Source organism: Brassica rapa, chromosome A05 (assembly GCF_000309985.2).
Source record: "Brassica rapa cultivar Chiifu-401-42 chromosome A05, CAAS_Brap_v3.01, whole genome shotgun sequence".
NCBI classification, from domain to species: domain Eukaryota; kingdom Viridiplantae; phylum Streptophyta; class Magnoliopsida; order Brassicales; family Brassicaceae; genus Brassica; species Brassica rapa.
The window spans coordinates 10,404,701-10,429,926 of NC_024799.2; the positions used below are offsets into that span (position 1 = coordinate 10,404,701).

The 25,226-nt window shown below is 30.6% G+C and overlaps 2 protein-coding genes and 1 long non-coding RNA gene across 5 annotated transcripts; 1 reads left to right on the top strand and 2 right to left on the bottom strand.

Moving 5' to 3' along the window:
- Window positions 1-4,149: 4,149 nt before the first annotated feature.
- LOC103868452 (1-Cys peroxiredoxin PER1) lies at window positions 4,150-5,340 on the bottom strand. The gene is made up of 4 exons (XM_009146546.3): window positions 5,163-5,340; window positions 4,890-5,038; window positions 4,621-4,749; window positions 4,150-4,542 (listed from the first exon to the last, which is right to left on the bottom strand). Exons 1-4 carry the CDS (start codon window positions 5,278-5,280, stop codon window positions 4,288-4,290), a joined length of 651 nt encoding a protein of 216 aa, XP_009144794.2. The 5' UTR covers window positions 5,281-5,340; the 3' UTR covers window positions 4,150-4,287.
- A 4,238-nt stretch (window positions 5,341-9,578) lies between these two features.
- Window positions 9,579-21,000, bottom strand: LOC103868453 (squamosa promoter-binding-like protein 5). 3 transcript variants are annotated; one of them, XM_033291007.1, is made up of 4 exons: window positions 20,940-21,000; window positions 20,779-20,850; window positions 10,059-13,011; window positions 9,579-9,988 (listed from the first exon to the last, which is right to left on the bottom strand). In XM_033291007.1, the coding sequence occupies exons 3-4, from the start codon at window positions 10,385-10,387 to the stop codon at window positions 9,766-9,768; spliced, it is 552 nt and encodes a 183-aa protein (XP_033146898.1). In that variant the 5' UTR covers window positions 10,388-13,011; window positions 20,779-20,850; window positions 20,940-21,000; the 3' UTR covers window positions 9,579-9,765. The 3 variants fall into 3 exon arrangements, with proteins under 3 accessions (XP_033146898.1, XP_033146897.1, XP_009144795.2); XM_033291006.1 differs by having other exon boundaries at window positions 10,059-13,078; window positions 20,940-20,996; XM_009146547.3 differs by lacking the exons at window positions 20,779-20,850; window positions 20,940-21,000 and having other exon boundaries at window positions 10,059-15,539.
- Window positions 15,649-24,522, top strand: LOC117133908. Its single transcript, XR_004457966.1, has 2 exons — window positions 15,649-18,608; window positions 20,832-24,522. It is a non-coding gene; the product is annotated as an uncharacterized LOC117133908 (long non-coding RNA).
- The last annotated feature ends 704 nt before the right edge of the window (window positions 24,523-25,226 follow it).

A 25,226-nucleotide genomic window follows, 5' to 3' on the forward strand; every position in this document is an offset into this window, starting at 1 on the left:
AAAAATCCTAAAAAAAAATGTATCATATTTTTAAGTCCTAACCAAAACAGAATTGTACAAATTTAGTTGATAATATTTTTAAGAGAGTATTTAATGCTGATCATGATACAAAAAAGTATTTAATTAACAAAAGAACTGTAAATTAGTTTTGATACGAATTGTCAAAATAGTAATTTTAAAATTATTTATTAATAACTAAAAATAATTATTTGATAGCAGTTTTATTTTTTTATGAAATTTTAAAGAGAAGATAATTGTAATAGGTTATATGACAATAATGTTCGTTTTCTAAAATCTTAAACAAAATTGTAAAAGAGTATTTAATATTATTTTTTATATTTTTCATTTTAAATAAAAAGGAAATTTATAAAATAGAATGTTTTCTTTTTAAAAAAGAATCCTAGCAAAATAAAATTTTGAAGACTTATTTAATAAAACATTAAATTATTTCATAAGAACATGTATAATGTTGTCATTGCCATTGGTGTATTTGACTTTCATTTCTTTCTAATTTTCGTTCAATTTCTTATTTCGGGTTGTGTTCAATTCAAATGTTTAGGTATAATATTTTCTAATCCGAAGTATAAATTTTATAACAATTCATCTATGCACCATGATTATAAAATACAAATATTAACTTGAACTTATGTGTGAAAATAAGTTTTAATTATAAAATAAATCTCAAACAACATATGGAAAAAACAAAAATCATAAAACTGTAATAAATGATTTATTATTTTGTGATTTTTATTAAATTAAAACATTAAAAAAACCGTTGCAACGCAACGGGTTCATATCTTGTAGGAAATAAAATATATTCCTAATTATAAGCTGGAGTTCGCATTTGACTTGAAGATTACGCAAACCATTCAATAAGGTACCGGGAAATTGGAAATAATATCTATTCATAATTAAGATCGTGCGTTCGTACCAAGTAAAACCAGTTTGAAAATATTATTATTGTTTTTGGAGTTATAAAACTATGCGAACACAATATTATATGTCCTGTAATCTCGATCTTATTGTTATTGATAATAAGATCGATTGTGTTATTTTTCATTGTTTCACAACTCTTAACGTACATGGAATATATTTTATTTCCATTATTTCGATGTGATCTATTTTTTAACCTAATGTTTGAAGGTTGCTATATAATAGTAAGAATTTATACTGTTTCTAACAAAGACTCGCAAGAACTTGATAACGAATAAAGCGATGGCAAATTTTGATCAAGTCTTTGCATTGAAACCTTTCAAAACAATGTGGAGAATAAGGGTTAAGATAATTTGGGTATGGAAACAATACTCTACTCTGGCTGGAGAGAGCATTGAGATGGTTTTAGTTGATTCAAGTGTAAGTCATGTGATAACCTTTTGTAATGCTCGATCTGACATTATTATATATGGATTCAAAATCCTCTTTGATATATTTAATTTTTTACATACACATACATATATGTACATTGAAGTGAATACCTATATAATTAAATATTCACTGCAAGTGAGGATGCTAAATCTATAGGAATTTTTTTTTAATTTTTTTTAATGCTTCATTTGACCATTAACCAAATTGTAATGAAATACTTTTTTATAATTTTCTTTTTTTCTTCAACAATTATCTTGATTTGAATTAATTTTGCATGGTTTAGAAATTATAATATGAAATGATTGGTTAGCTTCAGGATTGTCTAAAATTCTCATAACATAAAACCAATTAAGTATTAATAGTCTTAGGTTTATCACCAAAAAATCAGAAGCCTCAACCATTTTAACCGAACATACAAAAAAAATTATGGATTTAAAATTTAGTTATATAAATGGGTATTAAAACCCGAAACAACCAACCCAAAAAGAACTAATATTCAAATTAAATAGACTTAATGTCTTCTTATTTTCAAAATAACAAAATTATTAATCTCATCTCGGGCAAAGCCCGGGTCTTATCCTAGTGATTATATGTTAATGGTGATGATCTTATGATGATAATAGTATCATGATTATATTGAGATAATGATGTTATGATATGAAGATAATTATTAGTTAATATTGATAATTTATCACAATAATGATTTGATGTTGATATTATGATGATAAAGTACCGGCTCTAGGGTAGTGCACATAGTACATCAGCACAGAGCCCCACATTTGTGGTCAAAATTTCTTTACTTTTTAGGGCTCTAAATTTTTAGTTATTATAGCTTTAGTCAATAGCCCTATTCGTTTCGCAATCGCTGATGCGGTGACGAGCGTTCAAAACTAAAAGAACAAAAACAGAATTCAAAAGGCAAAAATAAAAGATCTGGTGAAGGAATCTTTGGGTTTCTTGACACTGGGAAAAGAGAGAAACATATAAACAAGCCGCTGTTTTAATTAGCGACACTGGAACCACCGAATTCTTTCATTATTTTGCCGCTGCGTCTTCTGTTTTACACTCCGGCGACCAAAAATCATGCCTAATTTTTAGTAGCTGACGCTAGTCGTGGCGATCTCGAAACAAACAGGGCTAATATTCTTTTTACTCAATAGGGTCTTATTTTTTTTTAGTTTTTACATGGATTGAACTTTCAACTTCAAGTTCACTAAATTAAAAAAAAATGGCACAGGCCCCCCACTATTTTTTGTGCCGGCCCTGATGATGATAATATTATCTGGACGTTAATAAGATGATAATGAATCTAGCAAACACATAAATAATATTTATAGGTGTACAGTTGATATTGTTCAGGTTTTCTTTAAGATTCTAACGAATTTTTTTATCAAAGTAAAATACATAGATGACGTTGACAAAAAAAAATCCATAGATGACAACTGTGAGCACAATTGTTAAGTTTTGGTCTTTTAATATGTCTACAGGAGAACAAGCGTAAAGATGCAAGGCTTTTGCTCTTGTGTCCATAACATAGAGAAACATCCCTGCAGCTGGAAAGAATCCGTCAAGGTTTACTCGCCCGTTCTCCTACTTGTATTCATGAGCGTTTTTTCTTGTTCTTGTTCGTTCTTGATAATCTCTTCTTCTTATAAGAACTTAGGGTTGACATGACTGAGCGTTAATAGTATTAGCTTTAGTGGTGATTGAAAAGGCTACGTGCTTGATGTGTTGGTGAAATGACACAAAGAGAGTGTTCCTTGACATGATTCTTTCTGTCATTGCACCACACATCAAGCTCCAAATCGTTGAGCTTACAGAGATCGCAGAACAATTCAAGAGTAACTTTTGTTTCTAAATTAAACAAAATTCGATTACTTGTGCTCCAAGCTCCATCCTTTGATTACATTTCATGCTTAATTTTTTTTTTTGAATTACCATGACGTTCGGCCGTAATAATGCCCGAAAACACATCATCTATTAATATTAGTTTCGTCCTAACGGTAATTCGAACTGGGGATCTGTGACACAATGGTCAGGATCCTTTCCAGTTGAGCTAATGTCGATCTATGGTCATGCTTAATTTTTTTTCCTGCCTGTCTCCACTTTACTACTAACGATTTTTGGATAATTTATTGTTGATTCAAAATCTGGAGATGTTCCACGCCACTCAACTGATAATAGTCGTTGGTTATTAAAATCAAGAAGCCATATATAGAATGAGTCTAGGCAAAATCTACAGCAATACTATTTCTAAGAGGACATCTTATTCTTGGCTCTGAAACTTTAGTTCGTCGGTTAGTCTCTTGTGCTTTTGGATAACTGACACTCCTTAAATATGTATTGAAAACCTTTTACCAATTAGCATGACAAATCATCTTCAAAACATACATGGCACACTAGACTTATGTAGAATAAGGTTAAGCCAAAGTCTTAGCATATCCATTAAATACATGGAAGAGTGGTAGTTATTACTTATTTCTCTATACTATACCAGGAGTCAATACCATGACTCAGCTGATTTTTAACATTGTAATAGGTACCACAATTTCAGATTCTTAGAGATATTTTAGATGACAGAAGAGAGAGAGAGAGAGCCAACAGCTTCTCTATCTATCTAATCTGTGGTCGCTTGAATGATGAGTTGGACATAGGAAGTGTCATCTCTACCCTTGATCTTTCTTGATTTTGCATCACCTGACTAGTTACTCCTCTTCGACCACCAGCACGTCTAAGATCGGTTAAACGTCGTAGTACACCACTTTATAAAACATACATTATTTCTATTAATATAAGGCTATATCCTCCAGAGTGCACACACGACACGTTACAAAAGTAGTTTTTCATATTTTTATCAACCCATTGTGTGCATTATTATACAATACACTCATACAACATAACTAGTTTCTTTCTTTCGGTCTTTCAAGAGACATCGGCGACACGTAGGTAGCCTTTCTTGGACGGAAGTTCGGCAGTCTTGAAACCCTGAGGAAACAACTTATTAGCCTCTTCGTCTGACACAGCCGGTGAGATAACAACCGGTTCATCTGGTTTCCAGTTAACCGGAGTGGCAATCTTGTTCTTATGTTTGGCCGCCATCAACAACGAGTCTAAAGCCCTCAGCACTTCGTCCATGTTACGTCCCGTGGTGGACGGATACAGGAAACTCAACTTTATCTATAAAAAAAATTCATAATTAATCATATATACATGCAAAAATAAATGAGAATGAAATTATGACATATGATCATTTACCTTGCAATCAGGACCAACTATATGAAGGGCACGAGAGGGACCGTTCTCAATAGGATCAATCATGTTAAGCTGAGGGATGATCTCTTTGTTCGGATCAGCGATTATTGGGTATGTCACTTTGCTTCCAGGCTATATCAATTTTATAAGTCGCAATAAAAGAAGAACACAATGTGAGTTGCAATTAATCAAAACGAGAACGTAACAGGTATGTCAAAATGTTAATTAGTTTTATATTATATGCATCATGCATGCATGTAATTAAATCTTACAGTAAATGCCTCAATGTCGGGGATCCAATCTTTGTGCGACTGTATGTCGTCACAAGACAAACCAAGGAGCTTCACACCTCTCTGCTCGAACTCATGAGCGTATTTTCCCATCGCACCAAGCTCGGTTGTGCATACGGGTGTGAAATCCCCTTTGAGTCCATTGGTCAATAAGGAGAGTAAATAAATTGGAGATGCTTCATATATTTTGATCAATTTAAGGAAAAAAACGAAACTTGACTGGGTTAGTCAAGATATAAGGATGTTCTTATATACCAGGGTGAGAGAAGAGGACGGTCCAAGAATCGGCGAAGTAGTCATGGAGCTTGAAGTTCCTGTGTGTCGTCTCCACCTCTAGGTTTGGCACCGTGTCTCCTAGTGTGATCCCTGGCATTTTTTTCTTGTTATCGAAATGAAAATGTATGTATTGATGGATAAAGCTGAGCTGATCGATGTTCGGTTAAATAGAATAGAGATCATACAAACTTATAGGTGCAGAAATCAAAGTCAGAGAAAGAGAATCTTGATATTCAAAGGGGATGCATGCAAAAAAATGTCACGTGGCGTTCTTAAAACTTGGCTTGCGCCACGTATGGACGTGTCTTGTATGATCTTCGAATAAAACAAAAATTACCATGACGTTCGGCCGTAATAATGCCCGAAAACACATCATCTATTAATATTAGTTTCGTCCTAACGGTACTTCGAACTGCGGATCTGTGACACAATGGTCAGAATCCTTTCCAGTTGAGCTAATGTTGATCTATGGTCATGCTTAATTTTTTTTCCTGCCTGTCTCCACTTTACTACTAACGATTTTGAATGATTTACTGTTGATTCAAAATCTGGAGATGTTCCACGCCACTCAACTGATAATAGTCGTTGGTTATTAAAATCAAGAAACCATATATAGAATGAGTCTTCTACAAGTCCCTGCAGTGTGTCTCTTGCGAGGTCATGCTCCCGTCTTTAGCTTCTACCATTATTGTGTCCTTCGTCTATGCATCTACGGATGAATCAGTTCGGAGGTCCTTGTGGAACGAGCTTATTTCGTTATCTTCTGATAATCGTATTACCGGCAAGCCGTGGGCTGTGTTAGGTGATTTCAACCAGGTACTGAGGCCTTCTGAAAACTCAGCGGCTCTTAGTTCCAGCGTGGATTTTCAAACTCGTCTTTTTGCTGATGCCCTGATCCAAGCTGAGCTGGTGGACCTAAACTTTAGAGGTCCGTCAAATACTTGGTGGAACAAGAGACGGTCTGAACCTATTGCAAAAAAGCTTGATAGAGTGTTGGTAAATGAAGATTGGCTCCTAAACTTCCCGCTCTCTCTGGCTGTATTTGGTGAACCATCCTTCTCTGATCATGCCTCCATGAGTCTCGCTATGCAGTCTGGTGCTCCAAGGCAGAAAAAGCCCTTTCGCTTCTTCAACTATCTGCTCCAGAACGAAGCCTTTCTGCCACTTGTCGCCCACCATTGGTTCTCCTATAACATCAGTGGTACAGCTATGTACCGTGTGGCTAGAAAACTCAAGACCCTGAAGCGAGCCATCAGAAACTTCAGTAAACAGAATTACTCTGATCTCGAAAAAAGAGTTTCTGAAGCGGCTGAGGCTTTGGCTGCTGCCCAAATCCAGACTCTAAATGATCCTTCTCTGGAAAACGCAGACATGGAGCTTTCTCTACAGAAGAAGTGGCTGACCCTATCCTCGGCTGAGGAAACATTCTTCTTTCAAAGATCACGTGTAACCTGGCTCACTGTTGGGGACCGTAACACTCCTTATTTCCATCGCATGGCTACTGCAAGGCAAGCGCTCAACCACATTCACTTTCTCGAAGATGAAGACGGGAATCGCCATGAAACTCAGCTGGACATACAGAATCTTTGTGTCAATTACTTTTCTGATCTCTTAGGGAAGCCGATAGACCCTCCTATCTTCATTCAAGATGACATATCAGGTCTGTTAGAGTTTTCTTGCTCTCAATCACAAAGGGATTCTCTAGTTGCTACTGTCACCGATGAAGAAATAAGAGCAGCGTTCTTCTCTCTTCCTCGTAATAAAACGAGTGGTCCGGACGGATACTCACCGGAATTTTTTCTTAGCTGCTGGTCAGTGGTAGGGGGCGAGGTCACTGCAGCCGTCTCTGAGTTCTTTTCTTCTGGTCGCCTGCTACAGCAAATGAATGCCACTAACCTGGTCCTTATACCGAAGATCCCAAACGCTTCCAAAACAACAGACTTTAGGCCCATCTCTTGCTTAAACACAACCTACAAGGTCATCTCAAAGCTATTGGCAGACAGGCTAAAGAATATCCTGAACTTGGCAATAGGGCATTCTCAATCTGCTTTTCTACCAGGGAGATTGCTAACAGAAAATGTTCTCCTGGCCACCGAGATCATTCATGGATACAATTCGAGAAACGTTGAGCCTAGTGGGATGCTTAAAGTTGATCTGAGAAAGGCTTTTGATACCTTGAGATGGGATTTTGTTCTCGCTGCATTGAGAGGTCTAAACATCCCAGAGAAGTTTGTCAACTGGATTGCTTCTTGTATTACCTCACCTTCATTCTCCATCTGCGTAAATGGGCATACTAGCGGCTACTTTAAGAGTACACAAGGATTGCGTCAAGGAGACCCTCTCTCTCCATACTTGTTTGTTCTAGCGATGGAAGTCTTTTCTGGCCTTCTCCGGTCGAGATACAATTCGGGCTATATACGGTATCACCCTAACACTGAAGATTTGGGTATCTCCCATCTTATGTTCGCAGATGATGTCATGGTATTCTTTGATGGAGGAAGCTCTTCCCTTCATGGAATTATCGAGACTCTGGATGACTTTGCAGGCTGGTCAGGTCTACATATGAACAAAGACAAAACGCAACTGTTCCATGCGGGATTGAGCCAAGATGAAACAAATGCGCTCTCAGCTTATGGTTTCTCGACTGGCTCTCTTCCCATTCGTTACTTGGGCCTCCCACTGATGCACCAGAAGCTTAAAATAGCAGAGTACTCCCCGCTCATTGACAAGCTAAACAGAAAGTTCAACAGCTGGGCCACGAAGTCTCTTTCTTTTGCAGGGCGCTATCTCCTAATCAAAACTGTTATCACGGGAACGGTTAACTTCTGGATCTCAACCTTTTTGCTGCCACAAGGCTGCATAAGAAGGATTGAATCTCTCTGTTCCCGCTTTCTATGGTCTGGTGCTACGGACCGAAGAGCAAACGCAAAAATTGCTTGGAAAACTTGTTGTCTGCCGAAGGCTGAGGGAGGTATCGGGCTGAGGAACTTCAAAATTTGGAATCTCACGCTACTTCTGAGGCTTGGATGGCTTCTCTTTTCAGGAAGTAGCTCCCTTTGGGTTGCTTGGCATCGCTCTCATAATTGCCCATCCTCTTACGCTTTCTGGTCCCAAGTAGAGTCACCATCGCAATCTTGGAGCTGGCGATGCATCTTGCGCCTAAGAGAGATACTGTCTCGGTTTTTATTCAGTGAAATTCACAGTGGCCAGAATACAAGTTTTTGGTTTGACAACTGATCCCCACTTGGACCATTAATTGGAGTGTTTGGGAGGGAAGGGACTCGTAATTTGAGGATTCATATAGATGCTCCTGTCTCTGCTTCCTGCAACGCAGGAGGATGGTCTCTTCCTCACCCAAGATCAGAGCAAGAAGTCAATCTTCACCTATACCTCACTGGCATCCCTCTACCTTCCATTGATAGAGGACCTGATCAGTTCTTTTGGTTAACTAATGGGATTAAAAACAGAGTTTTTTCGTCCTCAAAAACATGGGATGCATTAAGACCTCGTGCTGCAATTCAAGATGTCGCCAAACATCTCTGGTTCAGCGGTGCGACGCCTAAACATGCCTTCCACTTCTGGGTCACAAACCTTAACAGGTTACCCACCCGTTCTCGCTTGGCTTCATGGGGAATGCAAGTACAAACAGAATGTTGTGTCTGCAACTCTGAGATTGAAAATCGAGACCACCTAATGCTCACCTGCCACTACGCAACGGTTCTATGGTCTCAAGTAAGGCGTCACCTTCGAGTCTCCGTCCCATCATTCACTGATTGGACACAACTTATCCACTGGACTACATCCTCTAGCTCTACAGCTCCGGGAAACCTGAGAATGATGGTTGTTCAAGCTATGGTTTACAACATATGGCAGCAGAGAAATAATAATCTTCATAACCAGACGCTGCAGCCTCCGTTGGTTGTCTTCAAACACATCAATAGGCACATCATCAATTCTATTTATGCGTGGAGATATAGGAAGAAGTTCAGCTCCCTTATGCAGCTTGGCTGATTTAATAGTGCTCGACTCTTGCGCACTATCTTTTAGGGTCCTCTCCACGAGCCCCTGTTCTTATTTATATTGAACCCCTGTTTTTTACTTTCTTTTTGCCAGGGTTTCTTTTGTAAAGGATAACTACTTTTGTAGACTACCTCTCATTCAATATGATATTAACATTCTTAGCAAAAAAAGAATGAGTCTAGGCAAAATCTACAGCAATACTATTTCTAAGAGGACATCTTATTCTTGGCTCTGAAACTTTAGTGATCGTCGGTTAGTCTCTTGTGCTTTTGGATAACTGACACTCCTTAAATATGTATTGAAAACCTTTTACCAATTAGCATGACAAATCATCTTCAAAACATACATGGCACACTAGACTTATGTAGAATAAGGTTAAGCCAAAGTCTTAGCATATCCATTAAATACATGGAAGAGTGGTAGTTATTACTTATTTCTCTATACTATACCAGGAGTCAATACCATGACTCAGCTGATTTTTAACATGGTAATAGGTACCACAATTTCAGATTCTTAGAGATATTTTAGATGACAGAAGAGAGAGAGCCAACAGCTTCTCTATCTATCTAATCTGTGGTCGCTTGAATGATGAGTTGGACATAGGAAGTGTCATCTCTACCCTTGATCTTTCTTGATTTTGCATCACCTGACTAGTTACTCCTCTTCGACCACCAGCCCCTTCTCCAAAACTCTCACCAGAGCTCTTCCTCCGCCTCTCGTTGTGTCCAGCTAAGCGTCTCCGACAGCTTCTTTTAGCTTCATCAAACTCTGGGAGCTCGTGAAACCTGTTTCAAACCATTCAAAGTTACAGCAAGTGTGTGGGCTAATAAAACTCAGCAAAATTTTGTATGGTACCTGCTGCATTGTTGACAGAAGCGTTGTTTAACGCCTGCTAGATAGACAGAAGATGCCTTTGCATGAACTTCGCACACTTTGTGTCTCCGGTGATACTGTTTAGCCTCTTTCAAGTCAGTTGTGCATCTATCTACTTGACAAAGCCGCGATGAGACACGGTTGCTGCTAGATCCTTTAAACCTATCCATCACTCCTTTCCTCTTCTCTTCCTCTCTCTCAACTTCCTCTTCTCCATCAGTATCATTCTCTAATTCTTCATCCGCATGGTAAGTTGACATAGGAGCCTTCTTTTTCAGATACCCTAGTCCTTGTGCTTTTTTGCCCTCCATTTCTGGAGAGAAACTTAAAGCTCTAGTCTTATTGGAAGCTCTTGTAGGCTAAGAAATGTTGAGGAATGAGACTTGGTGATATTGTTGACGAGGTTGAAGCATTTTGAAGTGTTTAAAAGGTGAAGTAAAGTTGGGTCATGGACCACTGGGTTTTTGTATGCTTCTCTGGTGGAATAAGTGCATGATTACGTTGATAAGCTACCTCAGAAAAAAAAAAAGAAGAGAAAAATAGATTAGATAGATTGGGTATAGAAACTCTTAAGATGTTTTTGACAGTTTTCATTTGTTTGTTTTTAGTTATAGACTTTGGTTTATAGAAGTATGACATTTTCATTTGTTTGGTTGTTTCAGACCATTTTATCTTGAAAATATCATTGGTTGCCTTAGAGAAGATGTTTTTATTGGCCTGCCACTGTATGCAATAGTACATACGGTCCATAGTTTACACATGGACTTAACTCTTTTTCTTTTTTTGGAACACACACATGGACTTAACTCATAAACCAGTTTCTTCTGTTCTTTAGGAACCAAACAAAAGTCTTATCAATTATTTGATGTGACTCTTGAATTCCTTTTCTTGCTGCAGCAAACCTTGAGTATTCTTTTGCTAGGCTCAAATCTTAGGATTTGCTCTCTTGTTGGTTTTGCGTTTGATCGTGTTGACTTGATGTCATAAGCATGATGATGTATGTTAGATGTGTCTGGACCAGGACAAAAAATAGAGTAGATGCTTGCTTATATACGATTCTCTTCTTCTTCTTTTTTTTTTGTGCTAGGATTTATTATCACCACTGCTTATATAAAGATTCTTTGTAGAAGTGGGGAATTACGGATTGAGAGATGAATATAGAACAATGAGATTACTTTAATTAAAGGGTTGATGCAAACAGACATCTTGAACCTGAAAGAGATTTGTTTTGAGTTTTTTTTTTTGGATCAATTTTTGTTTTGAGTTTTTTTTTTACCTGCTTAAAAGTAACAATATCTCTCAGTTTAGATTTTTTTAACAGTGTGTTGTGTTGTGGAGGATTCATCGCTGACAGATTCCACTAACTACCTCATAACTATGAATTAATAGAGTCACTGAAACAAATGAATGTAACTTTGAATCTTTGAGTTGAACAGCCAAAGAAGTAGTAGCAAACATATAAGTTGTTTTACTTACTCTTTCACCGGTTGACTGATAAACTTTGTCATCATCTTTTTTACAGTTGAACTTTTGTTTTCTTGGTTTTGAATTATATATCTGACTGAAACTGGAATACTAATTACTGGTTAGTGAAAGAGACAAGACACAAAGGTTTCACATGCCACATTGTACTCTCTCCCAGACGCAACTTAGTTTTTTTTTGTTTTTTTTTGCAAAAGCTGCATTTGTTGTTTCTACAGAACTGAACATGTAAACTTGTCTCTATGAGTTTCCGGTTTGGTTTGGTTTGGTCTGGTTAGATGATTAATTATTCGGTTAGAATTGTAGTTTATCTGGTAAACAAATAAAAGTATATGTAATTCAATGATAAAATTTGGATTCGGTTTGAGTTAGCTTGGTTTTAAAAGCATACACTCTCTCTGTTTCTTAAAAAATGGCATTTTAACAATTTTTCTTGTTACACAAAATATCATTTTAGAATTTCAAAGCAAATTCTATTTAATTTATGCTTAATATTAATTGTAAACTGCATTGATTTTATAAATAATTTTATTTATCTCAAATACAATTGGTCAAATATGTGTTATTAATAAAAATATAAATATATTTTAATCATTTTTTTAATCTGTATAAAAAATGTTAAAATTACATTCTTTTTGAAACGAAAAAGAGTATAAGTCGTATAACTGATTGGTTCATTTTTGGTTTAGTGAAAATGATTAATTGTGGTATTAATGGACTCTATTTGTCCACTTGTCACATCTCCTTCATAAGGACACTATATAACCAATAGATAATATTCATCCGTTGCACAAAAAAAAGATAATATTCATCCGTTTCATTTTAGGTATCGTTTTAGATTTGTGCATGAAATTAATAAATATTTAATATTTAATATTTTTTAAAATAAAAACATCGTTAACTATACATCTAACCATATTTAAACCAATAGATAAATAAACTGAAGAATATAAAGAATTATATATCATTTAAAATTAAAAAAAAAATTGTATTGAAATTTGAAAACATCATCTAATTTGAAACAAATTTTTTTTCTAAAAATCATTTATTTTGAAACGGAGGGAGTAATAAATAACAATAATGGTTCGTTATATGTTAATGTTCATTTGATTTTCTTTGGTTGGAAATGAAATTTTAATATAAAAGTAATTCCCTAGAAAGCTTCTCTAGTAAAATGTTTTTTTTTCCTCTATATAAATTCATTCATACTCATGCAAACAATCCAAAGTTCAACCACAAAATAAGCTTCACGTAAGAGCAGAGCAAAGCATCCTGCTAATAAAATAACAAAGCAAAACCAGACTTCTCATATTTTCAAGTGCCCATTTCCAATTCTTCATTTTGGCCAATATTAGAGAATCAACCTGAGTATATGACCTTCAGCTGTGCATGAGGAGTTGGCCATTCTCGTTTCGGACCACCCATGGCCATGATGCTCCTGTTAATCTTTTTGCTGCTGACCAGAAAAACCCATGTTGCATTTGACTAGTAAAATGTTTGACATTCAAGTTTTGGACTATCTAAAAAGAATACTAAAAAATAAAGATTCCAGAATGTGACACCCCGAAAAGAAGATCTTTTAAATCCACCAACATAAGAATATATGACAACTGAATAATTTATTTATTTTATTGGATCTCAGACATATAGAAGAGTCCATGGGGTTGATATCTGCATTAGCCACGTGGGTTTGGTTTATTCGGTTAATTTGGGTGGTTAGTTCGAAATTCAGTTAGTTTGGGTCAGTTGAAATTTTACCGAAGTAAAACGAAAAAAATTGGTTCAGTTCGATTTTTGGTTAATTTGATTTCAAAAATTTTACTGAAGTTTTTGGTTATGCGGTTAGTTTAGTTAATTTTCAGTTCAAATTTACTTATTTTGAAATTTTTTGGTTAGTTCGGTTATTTTGATTCGGATGTTGGTTCAGAATTTCGGATAGGATTGGTGTTGTTTGAATTTTTTTAGAAAACCGAATTAACCGAACCAAACTAAAAACCAAATTATTTTTAGTTTCCGACCCGAACTTTCGAACCGAACTAACCGAATACCAAACTTTTCGGGCCGGTTCGGTTTGGATAATAGCCGCAGGCCTACTGTGCATGTTGCAGGCATTCAAACGTTTTTTTTTAAAATGGTTGGATCCTTTTAGTAAAGATTTTTCTCTGCATGATTTCCTTCGTTCCCCCGCGTCGTTCTTTAGACGTTACCAAACAAAATGGACGTAACTATCCGTAGGACCATAACCCAACACTCCAATATATCAAAAGATGCCTTTGTTTTCTTTAAGAATTCAAACTATATATGTTTTGCTCATATATATTATATTATGCCACGTATCAGGATCTGTTTGGATTTGCCAAGAAAACAAAATTATGTATATGCTTAACGCTAAATATAAAATAACTTTTTTCAAAAAAAAATTTGAATTTTTTATAAATGATTAAATCCCCTAGACTATATTTGCGAAGTGATTTTGTCACATGTCCTTTCTACAATCAATTTCACAAAACAAATATGACATGACTACTGAAATTGATGACATGTCTTATAGCTTAATATGACATGGACAATTGCATTTAATGTTAACTAGAGTTTGACCCGCACTTTCGTGCGGATATTTTTTGTTTTTTATAATTTTAACTAAGAGATTCTGAAGAAAATAATTATAGTTAGATTAGTTTTTGTGGTTTGACGAAAATAATGTTTTGAAGCAGAAGGATCAAAAAATTATTTTCTTCTGAAGAAAATAAGTAAAAAACTTTGCTTGCCCTCTGTGAAGCTGTCCTTTGATTATTATCTTCGTGTCAAAGCTTTTAGTTTTCCATGATAATTATTATGGATTTCATGAGTATAAAGCAGAAAAAATAACAAATTTAACTTCTTGTTCCAAAAAAGGTAACAAATTCAACTTATTTTTTTATCATAAATGATTCAGATTTTTTACAACATGGCCAATCTGTCCAAAGAAGAAGACAGTGAATAAATCTTTTAAATGAGTATAAAATGTTAATCAACCATATGAAACCCGAAACCAACTTTTGAATTCTTCAACTTTCCTTTAATATTTGAAGTTTCCCTATTTAACTTTTGACTATTCACAGGATTTGCAAGAGTAAATAAAAAAAATGCATAGATAGCTAGTACCTCTAATTATGTATATTGACCCATAGTACTTCTAGTTATGTTTCGATCGATTACAGATAGTTCGTGATTAAAGACCAAAAGCATTGTCACTTAGTTGCATATTACTATTTTTTGTTTGCCATTATGTATTCAATCTTTAGGGGGGCGTTTAGGGAGAAATATTATGTGAATGAAAAAGAATTGGTATTGGGAGTCATATATTTATAGTCTTCAGCTTAGAGTATTGGTATTTTGTTCGACAATAGATTTTAGCTAAGATAATAACAATTTAGGTAGTTTATATAAAAACTAAAAATCGTGATGGTTAACGGGTCAAAGATTTTAAACTAACAAATTTTTAATCTAATGTATTAATTGTTATGTTCAAAAACATTTTAAAAGTAAAAAAACATTAGTATATTCTCCAAAATTACATTAAAAATACAAACAAATCTCATGGTTGATTGAAAATATCTAAAACTAACAAATTGTTGATACAATTAAGGGCAATTAATTAATTCTTAAGATTTATTCTATAGATTGCGTTTTGTTTGTTTGTTATATAAATATTAGTATGGAATTTAAATTCAGAAAATATAGGATATTTAAATGTACCTAATAAAATGGAAACAATATTTGTTAGAACATTAATTATTAATGAAATGGTCCTACTAAGACTTCTCTATAGTAGATAAAAAACATGACTCTATTTTAATAGAGTAGATTTATATTTTTAGTAAACTTTTCAAAATATGGTAATAACTCATATATTACATTTAATGTCAATTTATATTTTTGGTAAACTATTCAAAATATGGTAATAACTTATATATTACATTTAAATATAATATAATTATATATTTTCAAATTATACAATTTTATTACTAAAATTTTCAAAAATGTATACAATATTTATAGAAAATTAGAAAAATTTAATCGTAAAATTATTATTTTTTTTATATATCTACAAATTTTATTAATATTGTTTAATTTTAAGTTTTGGTAATTACACAACTCTTACAAATTTATTTAATATATTTAATTAAAATAAATAGATAGAAAAATCTATCTAGGATTATAATTTCAAATATATACATGCATATTCTTAAATATTGATTTTATATTTAATTAAATCAAATTTATATTGTATTGTCAAATCTTATAGTAATTTAGTTTGCAAATAAAACTTTTAGTTAATTATTTAATATTAATTTATAGAGTTTTTACTATCTATTCTATTAAAAGGGAAGCAGTCTTGAAAAATCTACTTATACAAAGTTGTTTGGACTATTTCCTAAGAGTTAATAATTTCATAGTCTTACTTAAATTTCTCCTAACAATATATTTTCATATATTTCTCTGATTTTCTTTAGATATTATAAGTGTGTCACTCCTATATTTATGGTAACTACTATATTACCTTCTATAAATTTCACCCTTTGATTATAAATTTCTCCATTTAGTTACTGATATCCCATATACGATTTACTAACCAACATTTTTTTGATGCAATAATATATAAACTTGTGGGTCCATAGACTAATCTATTATGCATGTGACCATATATATATATATATTATATAATGTTTATTTTAATTATTAAATTCATATCTATATAAAACGAATGGTATGATGCATATCACCATTAAATAATATTTGCCATTTGAATTAAAATAGTCTGGTAAGTAATACATGTATTTAAAAAAAATGAGTTAATGAAGTATGATAAATAATTATCACAAAATCATGTTTTACTATAGAACCGATCAAACTTAGTAGTATATTATATTATTTTCAGTTCATAAAAAACGATATTAACATATAAGTACTGAACAAATTTGAAAAAATGCATATGAAGTTAGTTAAAAATTATCCTCGGGCCAACATATTTAATTGAGTTTTTACTATAGTTCAGATACAACTACTTAAACTATATTATGGAAAATTAAAAAATACAAATAATTTTGAAAATATTGCTCCATATTTTCTCTTTTTTTTTTAAAAAAAAAATTAGTTGACTTGATTTTTACTTATGAAGCACAATTACTAAAATCATAAATAATGATTAGTATTTTGTTTTGGGCAACAAATAATGTTTAGTATAAAAGATGCTCAAACACAAGTCCACTTCTGTAATTCAATTTAAATAACAAAATAAATTTACAAATATAATTAGGTCCAGAATTAATATTTATATTATTTGAGTTTCAAGCTGGCAGGTTGCCGCGGGTTATTCAATCATATATTATATACTAAACACACTGAGATTGGTATAAACTCTTCACTAGGTTTGGAATACTTAAGTTAAACAAGATTTTTCTCTTTTGAAAAAGTATTAACCCCGTGCTTCAAAGCTTGATTCAAAAGTTTGAATTGAGTTTTGAAAAAATGTCATCCAATTTATATGGGATTTTATCGGGTCGACCAATATTGGATAGCAGGTTAATGATAGTTTTTACGTTTTTACCGACTTTTATCAGATTTTTATATATAAGGTTTTAACAAAATTCAGACCAGATTTATATGAATCACCTGATTTACTTATGAGATTGTAGGTTTGGTTCGGGTATGAAAATACTGCTAAAAATATTAAAAATTCTACAATATATATACTATTAGATTAGCCCAAAATCTGTCAAGTAAATTTTTTGTCTCATCAACTCAACAAATATAACTCTTAAAAATACACACAAAATGCAACGATGACGTTGTAACATAAGAATACACATATAAAATCTAAAATAAACTATTTGATAAATTATATAATTTTAAACTAAAATTCATTACTTTTTCGATATATAACACTTTATAACTTAATAATATACTTCAAAACATCAAAACCAAAATAATAATTCATATCAAACAATATTCTTAATCGGAAAAAAAATCCGCGCTTTTGAAGCGCGGGTCAAAATCGAGTATGTATTATATTTTCAGGGTTGTAGTAGATATGGTTTGTTGATATCAAACTATGAAACAAATGTTATTTTGTGATATATACATATATAGCATTTTGAAACTAATAATCACTATCAGTATCTTCTGATAATTCAAATTCTAATATTAATAATTTAGTTTTTATTTCTTGAATATCTGGTTGATTTTGGAATATTTCGTTTATTTTCTTTTTCATCTTGCATTATGTGAATCTATGTCCAGCTCTTTTACAGTTTTAACGGACTAATTTTTATGCATTTATTGGTTTATATTTTTTTCTTCTTTGAATAATATTTGATTAGTTTTTTTTTGTCATCTGTGTATTTTATTATTGGTGTATATTACTTTGGTGTATATTACTGTTTGTATCTACAAAACAACAAATAGAATATATTTGTACAAATACGAAAAACTACCTACCAAGAATCATGATGACAGACAAATGGAACCTACGAGAAAACTTATGCAACCAAGTGTAATTAAAAAACAAGATTCCCTATCAACCACCACTCAAAGTGTCGACACCACTCAGAAAAAGACACATATTAAAGCACTCAACATGCATCTTCTACTATAAATATCTCTTCTATCAATGAAGAGAGTGATAGAAGAGAGACACAAGCAATTAAAGTTTTCAGATTTCAAGCTTTTAAAGTTTTAAAATCTACTTTTGTAATTGATATATTAAAATTTGTACTTTAATCCAAACTCAATAAAACAAGTTTATACTCGACGTTTAGCACCTCTCTTCTTTTAGACTTAAGCCTTAGCAACTCTCGATCTCAGTAAGTACCCTTTAAAAGGTTAATACTTCGTATCTGGAAGTATCGAGGAGACTTCACATCTTGTATCACTTAAAGACAGTATTCCCTTTCAAGTATCAACCACGATTCAAAGTGTCGGCATCACTAAGAAAGAGAGACGTATTGAAGCACTCAGCATGCATCTTCTACTATGAATACCACCTCTCTCAACATGGTTTATTTCCTTGTAAAGACCATTTTCGTCTTCTATTCTTCTTATTTCAACATGGTTTATTATTGAATTTTGGATACCTGTATCTAGTGAATTATCGCACCAATTGTTTAATGCTTCATTATATCATGTTACTAGTATAACATATGCTTGTTTATTAGAATTATCTCTAACAATAAATGTTATAGCGGCCTTCCTCGTTTCTTGAATTAAATTCATTATTTTATATTCTCAACGTCCATCAATATTCCATTCATACATATCATCTCCAGTTTAAAAATTATTAGTATATTTATGGTATTTTAAAAATAATAGATTAGGTGGAGTATGTCGTCGATAATAACATCTTATAGATTTTATTTTTTGTTCAATTAGTTTCTTGATTATTTTTTTCTGATTGTGAGGATGTTTGAATAGAATCATTATCATCTGCATCTATAATATTCATTTATTTATTTTTGTTTAATTTATCTAATCTAGTAGAAATTGATTTAAAATTTCATTCTCAGGAAATTTGATTTGTCTAGTTATCGGCTTAAAGATTGGTATGGTTACAAATGAAAATGAATGTTGATTACTTTGGTTAAATTGATCCAGTTGTTATTTTAATTGGCATTTATTTTATTTTCTGTGTTTTCTAATTGTTTAGAAATTGTATATAATAATTTACTTTGGTAATTATTTTGTTAATATATGATTTAATATCTTGTAGAATTACAGAGTCTTTATCATATTTATTAGCTCTGGTTTTTAAAGGTGTGGCTATTATTTGTCGATTTAAAGTATTTATTTTAAATATTTTAGTGGTGGATGAATTGATTTAATATTATTAACATCTACTTGTTCCCATATTTGACTGAGAGATGAACTTGTATTAATTTTAAATAGAGAATTGATATTATGTGTGATTAAATATGTTTAAAATGATGTAAAATGGAATATATATTTATTTTAATATTATGCAACTATAAATTTTCTCTAAATTAAGTAGTTTTCTGATTAGAGAATGTTTTGAAATACCAGTTATGTTTTTCTTCATTTTCTTTTGAATAAAAGTTGTCTTTGATATATTGTAGGTCAATTTCAAATTTATTGTTATGACATTTAAATATTTAAATGTATTGGTGTAGATACATACCTTGTTCAGGTTCATCTATGGGTACTTTAAATTTAATTTAATTTTCTTGTCAAATACTTTGGTTTACATTTTCTGTTTTCGAATCTGCACTAAATTGATCGGTACGATATTCTGAAATGGAAGCTCATGAATGATATGAACTAACTATGGGTAGAAGTAGATTTTATATATGACCCTAATTGTAGTAATATTTTTCTATCCATTCGTTCAATTATTTTTGAAATATTTGTTTTTTCAAACTTTCCAGGAGGTTGAGTAATTTCAAATTTCCATTGATCTGGAATAGTTATTTCATCCCTTTTTAATTGTGTACATGTAGTATGTAGTTGTTGAATCATCTTTACTATGAACAGATAAAATTGTTGTTTCTCCTTTATCTTCTTGTGATAAACATCTTGGGTTTAAATTCAAAAGTTGAAGTTTAAAATAAATTCGATAAGAGTAACAAATATCTATGTCGTTCATTTTGGAATTTAATTTCTGGTAAATGAAGATTTAATGTTAGAGTTTGAGTATAGTTGGATCATATAAGCTTACTTGAAAAGTAGGAGCGCAATTAAAATAGACTACCCCGTTGTAAAAAATAGATAGCATTGCTACAATGAGCGAATCTTCAAACTTTAACAAAGTTTTATCTCTTAATAACATAAGTATTGGTGAATCTAATTCTGGTTCTTGATAAAGGTTATCAATTTGTATTAAATCAAAATACACATATAATTGAATCCTTTTTGCATGTATTTGACTAAAGCGAGTGAAAATAATAGTTTAATTTCTTCAAATTCATTTCGAAGATATGGGGTTTGCTCATGTTCTTTTATTTAATAAGCTGTTTTAAAGATTTCCAGTTTGATATATGTGTTCTGGCTGGATATGAGGTAGATGATATTTTGTTATTTCTTGATTAAATTTTATTTTAACATAATTTCTCTTGAATTAATTATTGTATATGATGCAGAAGTTGATGCATGTTTTGGTTAAAGAGTTTTCTAAACGAGGATGACATGACTTATTTTAAATTTAAACTCATACTAGGAGGATACTAACCAATTTTACGATGACATGATTGTGGCTTGCCAACGGTCTTACTTCTCTTTCAGGTATTTCTGCTTGGAACACCTACAGTAACAATTTTTTTGCAGAAAGGTAAGAATCTTCCTAAAGGGGTTTAAATTAGTCTGAGTTCACGAAAACTTTGTTTTGAAAACCTTTTAAGAAAACTATGCAAAAAATTGCATCGATTTGTTGAATTTTTTTTATAAAATAAGGTGAAATCGCTTGTACCTATTTTTATTGATAAAAGGGTATTTATAGTAAAAGATGCATGCTGAGTCCTTTGATACGTGCCTCTTTTTGAGTGGTGCCGACATTTTGAATAGTGGTTGCTAGAAAATTTTATCTTTTAGTTACATTTTGTTGAAGAAGTCTTCGAGTAGGTCCTATCTGTCTGCCATCACGATTCTTGGTATGTAGTTTTTGTTTTTGTATTTATACAGATATATTATGTGTATTATTTTGTAGATACAAAAAGTGAGATACAAAAATAATAAAATACATAAATAAGATCTAAAAGTTTATCAAGAAAAGGAAGCATTTTTGATTTCACGATATTATATACCAATTAAATTTTGTAGATTTGGATTATGTCTCCTTTTTGTAAGATTGTTTGATGTATTTTAAATGTTGGAATAATGTATCCTAAAATACAAATTCTAATATGACAAAATACACACAATATTGAAATGAAGAAACATAGATGATTTATTTTAAAATTAATAAAAAATATAATATTGTGTTTATGTTTATATAAACTTTATATAAGTTTCATATATAGCAATTATTAATTTATGATTTTAGTGGAACCATGTATATATCTAAATATATTTTTTAAAATTGAATTATGTCATATTTTATATTATTTTAGTTTGAAACTAATTTTTGATATTACTTCATTGTATTTATTAAATATTAATTTATAGAGATTTTAGTATATGTCTACTAGGTTTTTTGCCCGCATATGCGGACATAATATTTTTATGAATATTTATTATTTTATGTTTTATTAATTCAAAAATCACCATAATAAATTCTTATTTATGTTTCCAAAATTTTAAATCAAACATCAAATTATTTATATTTGAAAAACATTCACACCTTAGAAATATTTTAGAAAATACATTTATACAGATGTTTTTGTTTGATTAATATTTAATTATAAATTATTTTATATCTTAATTTTTTTTAATATTAACTTATATTATGAAAAATATTATTTCTATATAACAATAGAATATATATATATAAGAATTTTCTTATTTTCTAGAAGTATTCTTTTATAAATTATCTAATATAACATATATACCTAATATAAAATTTGTTTTCAGTTATAAAATAAATTATATCTAAATATTCTTCAAGAATATCAACGACATTAACTTGTTTTAGAGAGCTTGATTGCGAAAACTGTGCTAACCTTTTATGCATTGAATAAAACCGTAAGTTTTCAAAGCGACAAAATCTCAACTGCTCCAGCTGATTCTAGCTTTGCATTCTCATAAACATGTAAGATAATTTTTTTTAAAAAAATATTTGTTCTCGAAAATAGCCCATCATAGGTTGACATAACAGTACTAAAAGATTAGTAGTACCAACAGTCTTTGAATCGATTTGTGTTGTTGACTGTAAAAGAAAAGGCGAACGATATATTATAAGAGATATGTTTTCACATATGTTCAAAGAATGTACAGCACGGGAATATGAATATATACACAAGCTTAGGCCTTGATTACTAGAGTATTAGCATTAGCATTAGCATTAGCAGTAGTAGTATGTTAAAGGAGTTGTATAATTTTACTAAACTGTTTGATAGAATGATTGGTAAAGCAGTATGAATATGTTATTTAAAATTATTATAAAAATTAGTATATAATATATTTATTTTTAATGAATATATATATATATATTAACATATAAAATTAAAAAGTTATTTAATTAATTTATTTTATTTAATAAGTTTAAAATTATGTTTATATCGAAAATTATTATTTTAAAATAAAATTTATAATTAAAATATCTATTTTTAAAAATAATATTTCACATTTTAAATACATTAAATTATATTTTACATGTGAAATACTACTTTAAAAAAAAACAATTCTTATTGTAAATTAATTTTAGAAATCAAAATTTTATTTTATGGATATAAAAATAATTTTATGATATTATTAAATAAAATAAATGAATTAATTATATATTTTCTTTAATTTTATAAATTATAAATGCAAATACTCTTCTAAAAGCTTCATATGAAAGCATTGGCCATAGAACATTTGGAAAGCATTAACATTTAGCAAATATTTTTCTAAATATTTTTCTAACAATTATTGATTGGATAATGTAGAGCATAATGATAATGATAATGCTAATATTATCTATATTATTAAAAGAGAAGTACGCATTAAAAATACCCTTAAGTTTTTTAATTTATTTCCACTTCCATGCCACTGAAAATTAAATTAAACTACCTATTTTAATGTTTGTCTTTTCCAGTTAAATTAATGAGTTTTCCTTAATCAAATTTAAACTTAATGTCATTAAATGACCCTATCTATTTTAATGCTTGTCTTTTTCAGTTAAATTAATGAGTTTTCCTTAATCAAATTTAAACTTAATATCATTAAATGAACATAAAAATACATCATATATTTAATGTAGCTTATTATGAACGATGACGAGTACGACCCAATAATGAACTTATATTTTATTTTATTTTGCCGAAAACGTGAATCACTTGACATATGTAATATTTAAAATATATTAACTACAATATAACAAATGCACATAACCTACCTATACTTTACTTTGAAATGATCATGCTCAAGTTTTATATAGTCAACTTACATCATGCATCGATCGATGTACAATATTCAAACCACCTATAGTTTTCGTTTTCTTTATAGGATGTATTAACCAACCAATCATCCTATTGATTTTCTAAGCTTTATAAAAAATAAATCAATAAATACAAACTCAAAATCCAATCTATATTATTAAAACAGAAACATTGCGTTGGACCTGACCTTTATTTTGTAAGTTTTTAAATAAATGCATCTTCCTACTTTATAGTTAAACCTACATTAAATTCACTAATAATACTTTCTTTATACTACTATCAATGTTTCCAAACAATATACTCATTTCTTTATACTACTATCCATGTTTCCAAACAACATTATAATTAATCTTGTGTCCAAACAATATAAAATATCAGAATTCATATTTTTAATATTTCTAACAATTTTCTTTCAAATGGTTTAGATAGATTATATAATTAAAAAAAATCAAATAATTAATAAAAACAACGAAAATAAATAGAACTTATTTTTACAAGTTTAAATACTAGAAAAATATTTCAATCAATAATAAATTAATTAAATTAACATATTAATTTTATAATTACTAAATAATGGTTATATCATTGATTTAAGTAACATAACAATTCAATAATAGCAATTACATAATATATATATATATATATAAACATTATACATTGTACAATAAATATAATAACAAAAACAATTATGAAAAATGTTCAAAATATATATGTTATCTAAAAGAAATGCTTAACACTAATTGTGAACAACAAATTTAAACTGATTATAATATAAATTATTAACAAGATAAATTACACAAAACAATTATTAAAAAAATACTTAAGCTATATAAAAAGGAGCAATATGATCAAGACATATTTATAGTTGTTAATTATTTTATATCTTTCATTTTTCTCTATCAAAATTTTGTAAAAACGTCATAATTTCATAAAATTACAAAATAAGGAACTTTAAAATTTGGATTAAACGGTGAAAAATTATGATACTATAACAATTTAAATCAAATTGAGTTATATATTGGTCATCCATCAGTTCAATCGGTTAGTCTCAGATTTTAGTGATTTTTTAAATATGAATATTTTTACAAATCTAAATCAAATTGTCGAATCACCGGATTAACCGGTTAGACCGCAGGTTTGGGTCGAATTCAAAAGCATTGATTTAAATTCAAAAATATTATAAATACACAAAATTCTTACAAATTAACAAAATATTTGTTAAGTTATTAGTGAAATTTTTCGTCATAAAATAATCCGCGCTTCGTAAGCGCGGATCAAAATCTAGTATCTTCTATTAATCAAAACATAATATATTCGATGTCGTATCTTTAATGTACCTATTAAATATAGAAATTGTAACCATAATTACACTAATTATAAGAATAGATTTGATTCCAACCAATTGATATATTATTTCGGTAATTGATTTACATGTAGAAGAAGAAACAATAAATTTAAATTTGTAAGAATATAAAGATATAGAGATTACAACCAATTGCCTATATTTGCGTATTTTCGCATAATAAGCTTCAAATTGAACATTGAAAAATATAGAGATATTTTTTTTAATCTTTTACCAATACATAACTTAAATAAAACGAAG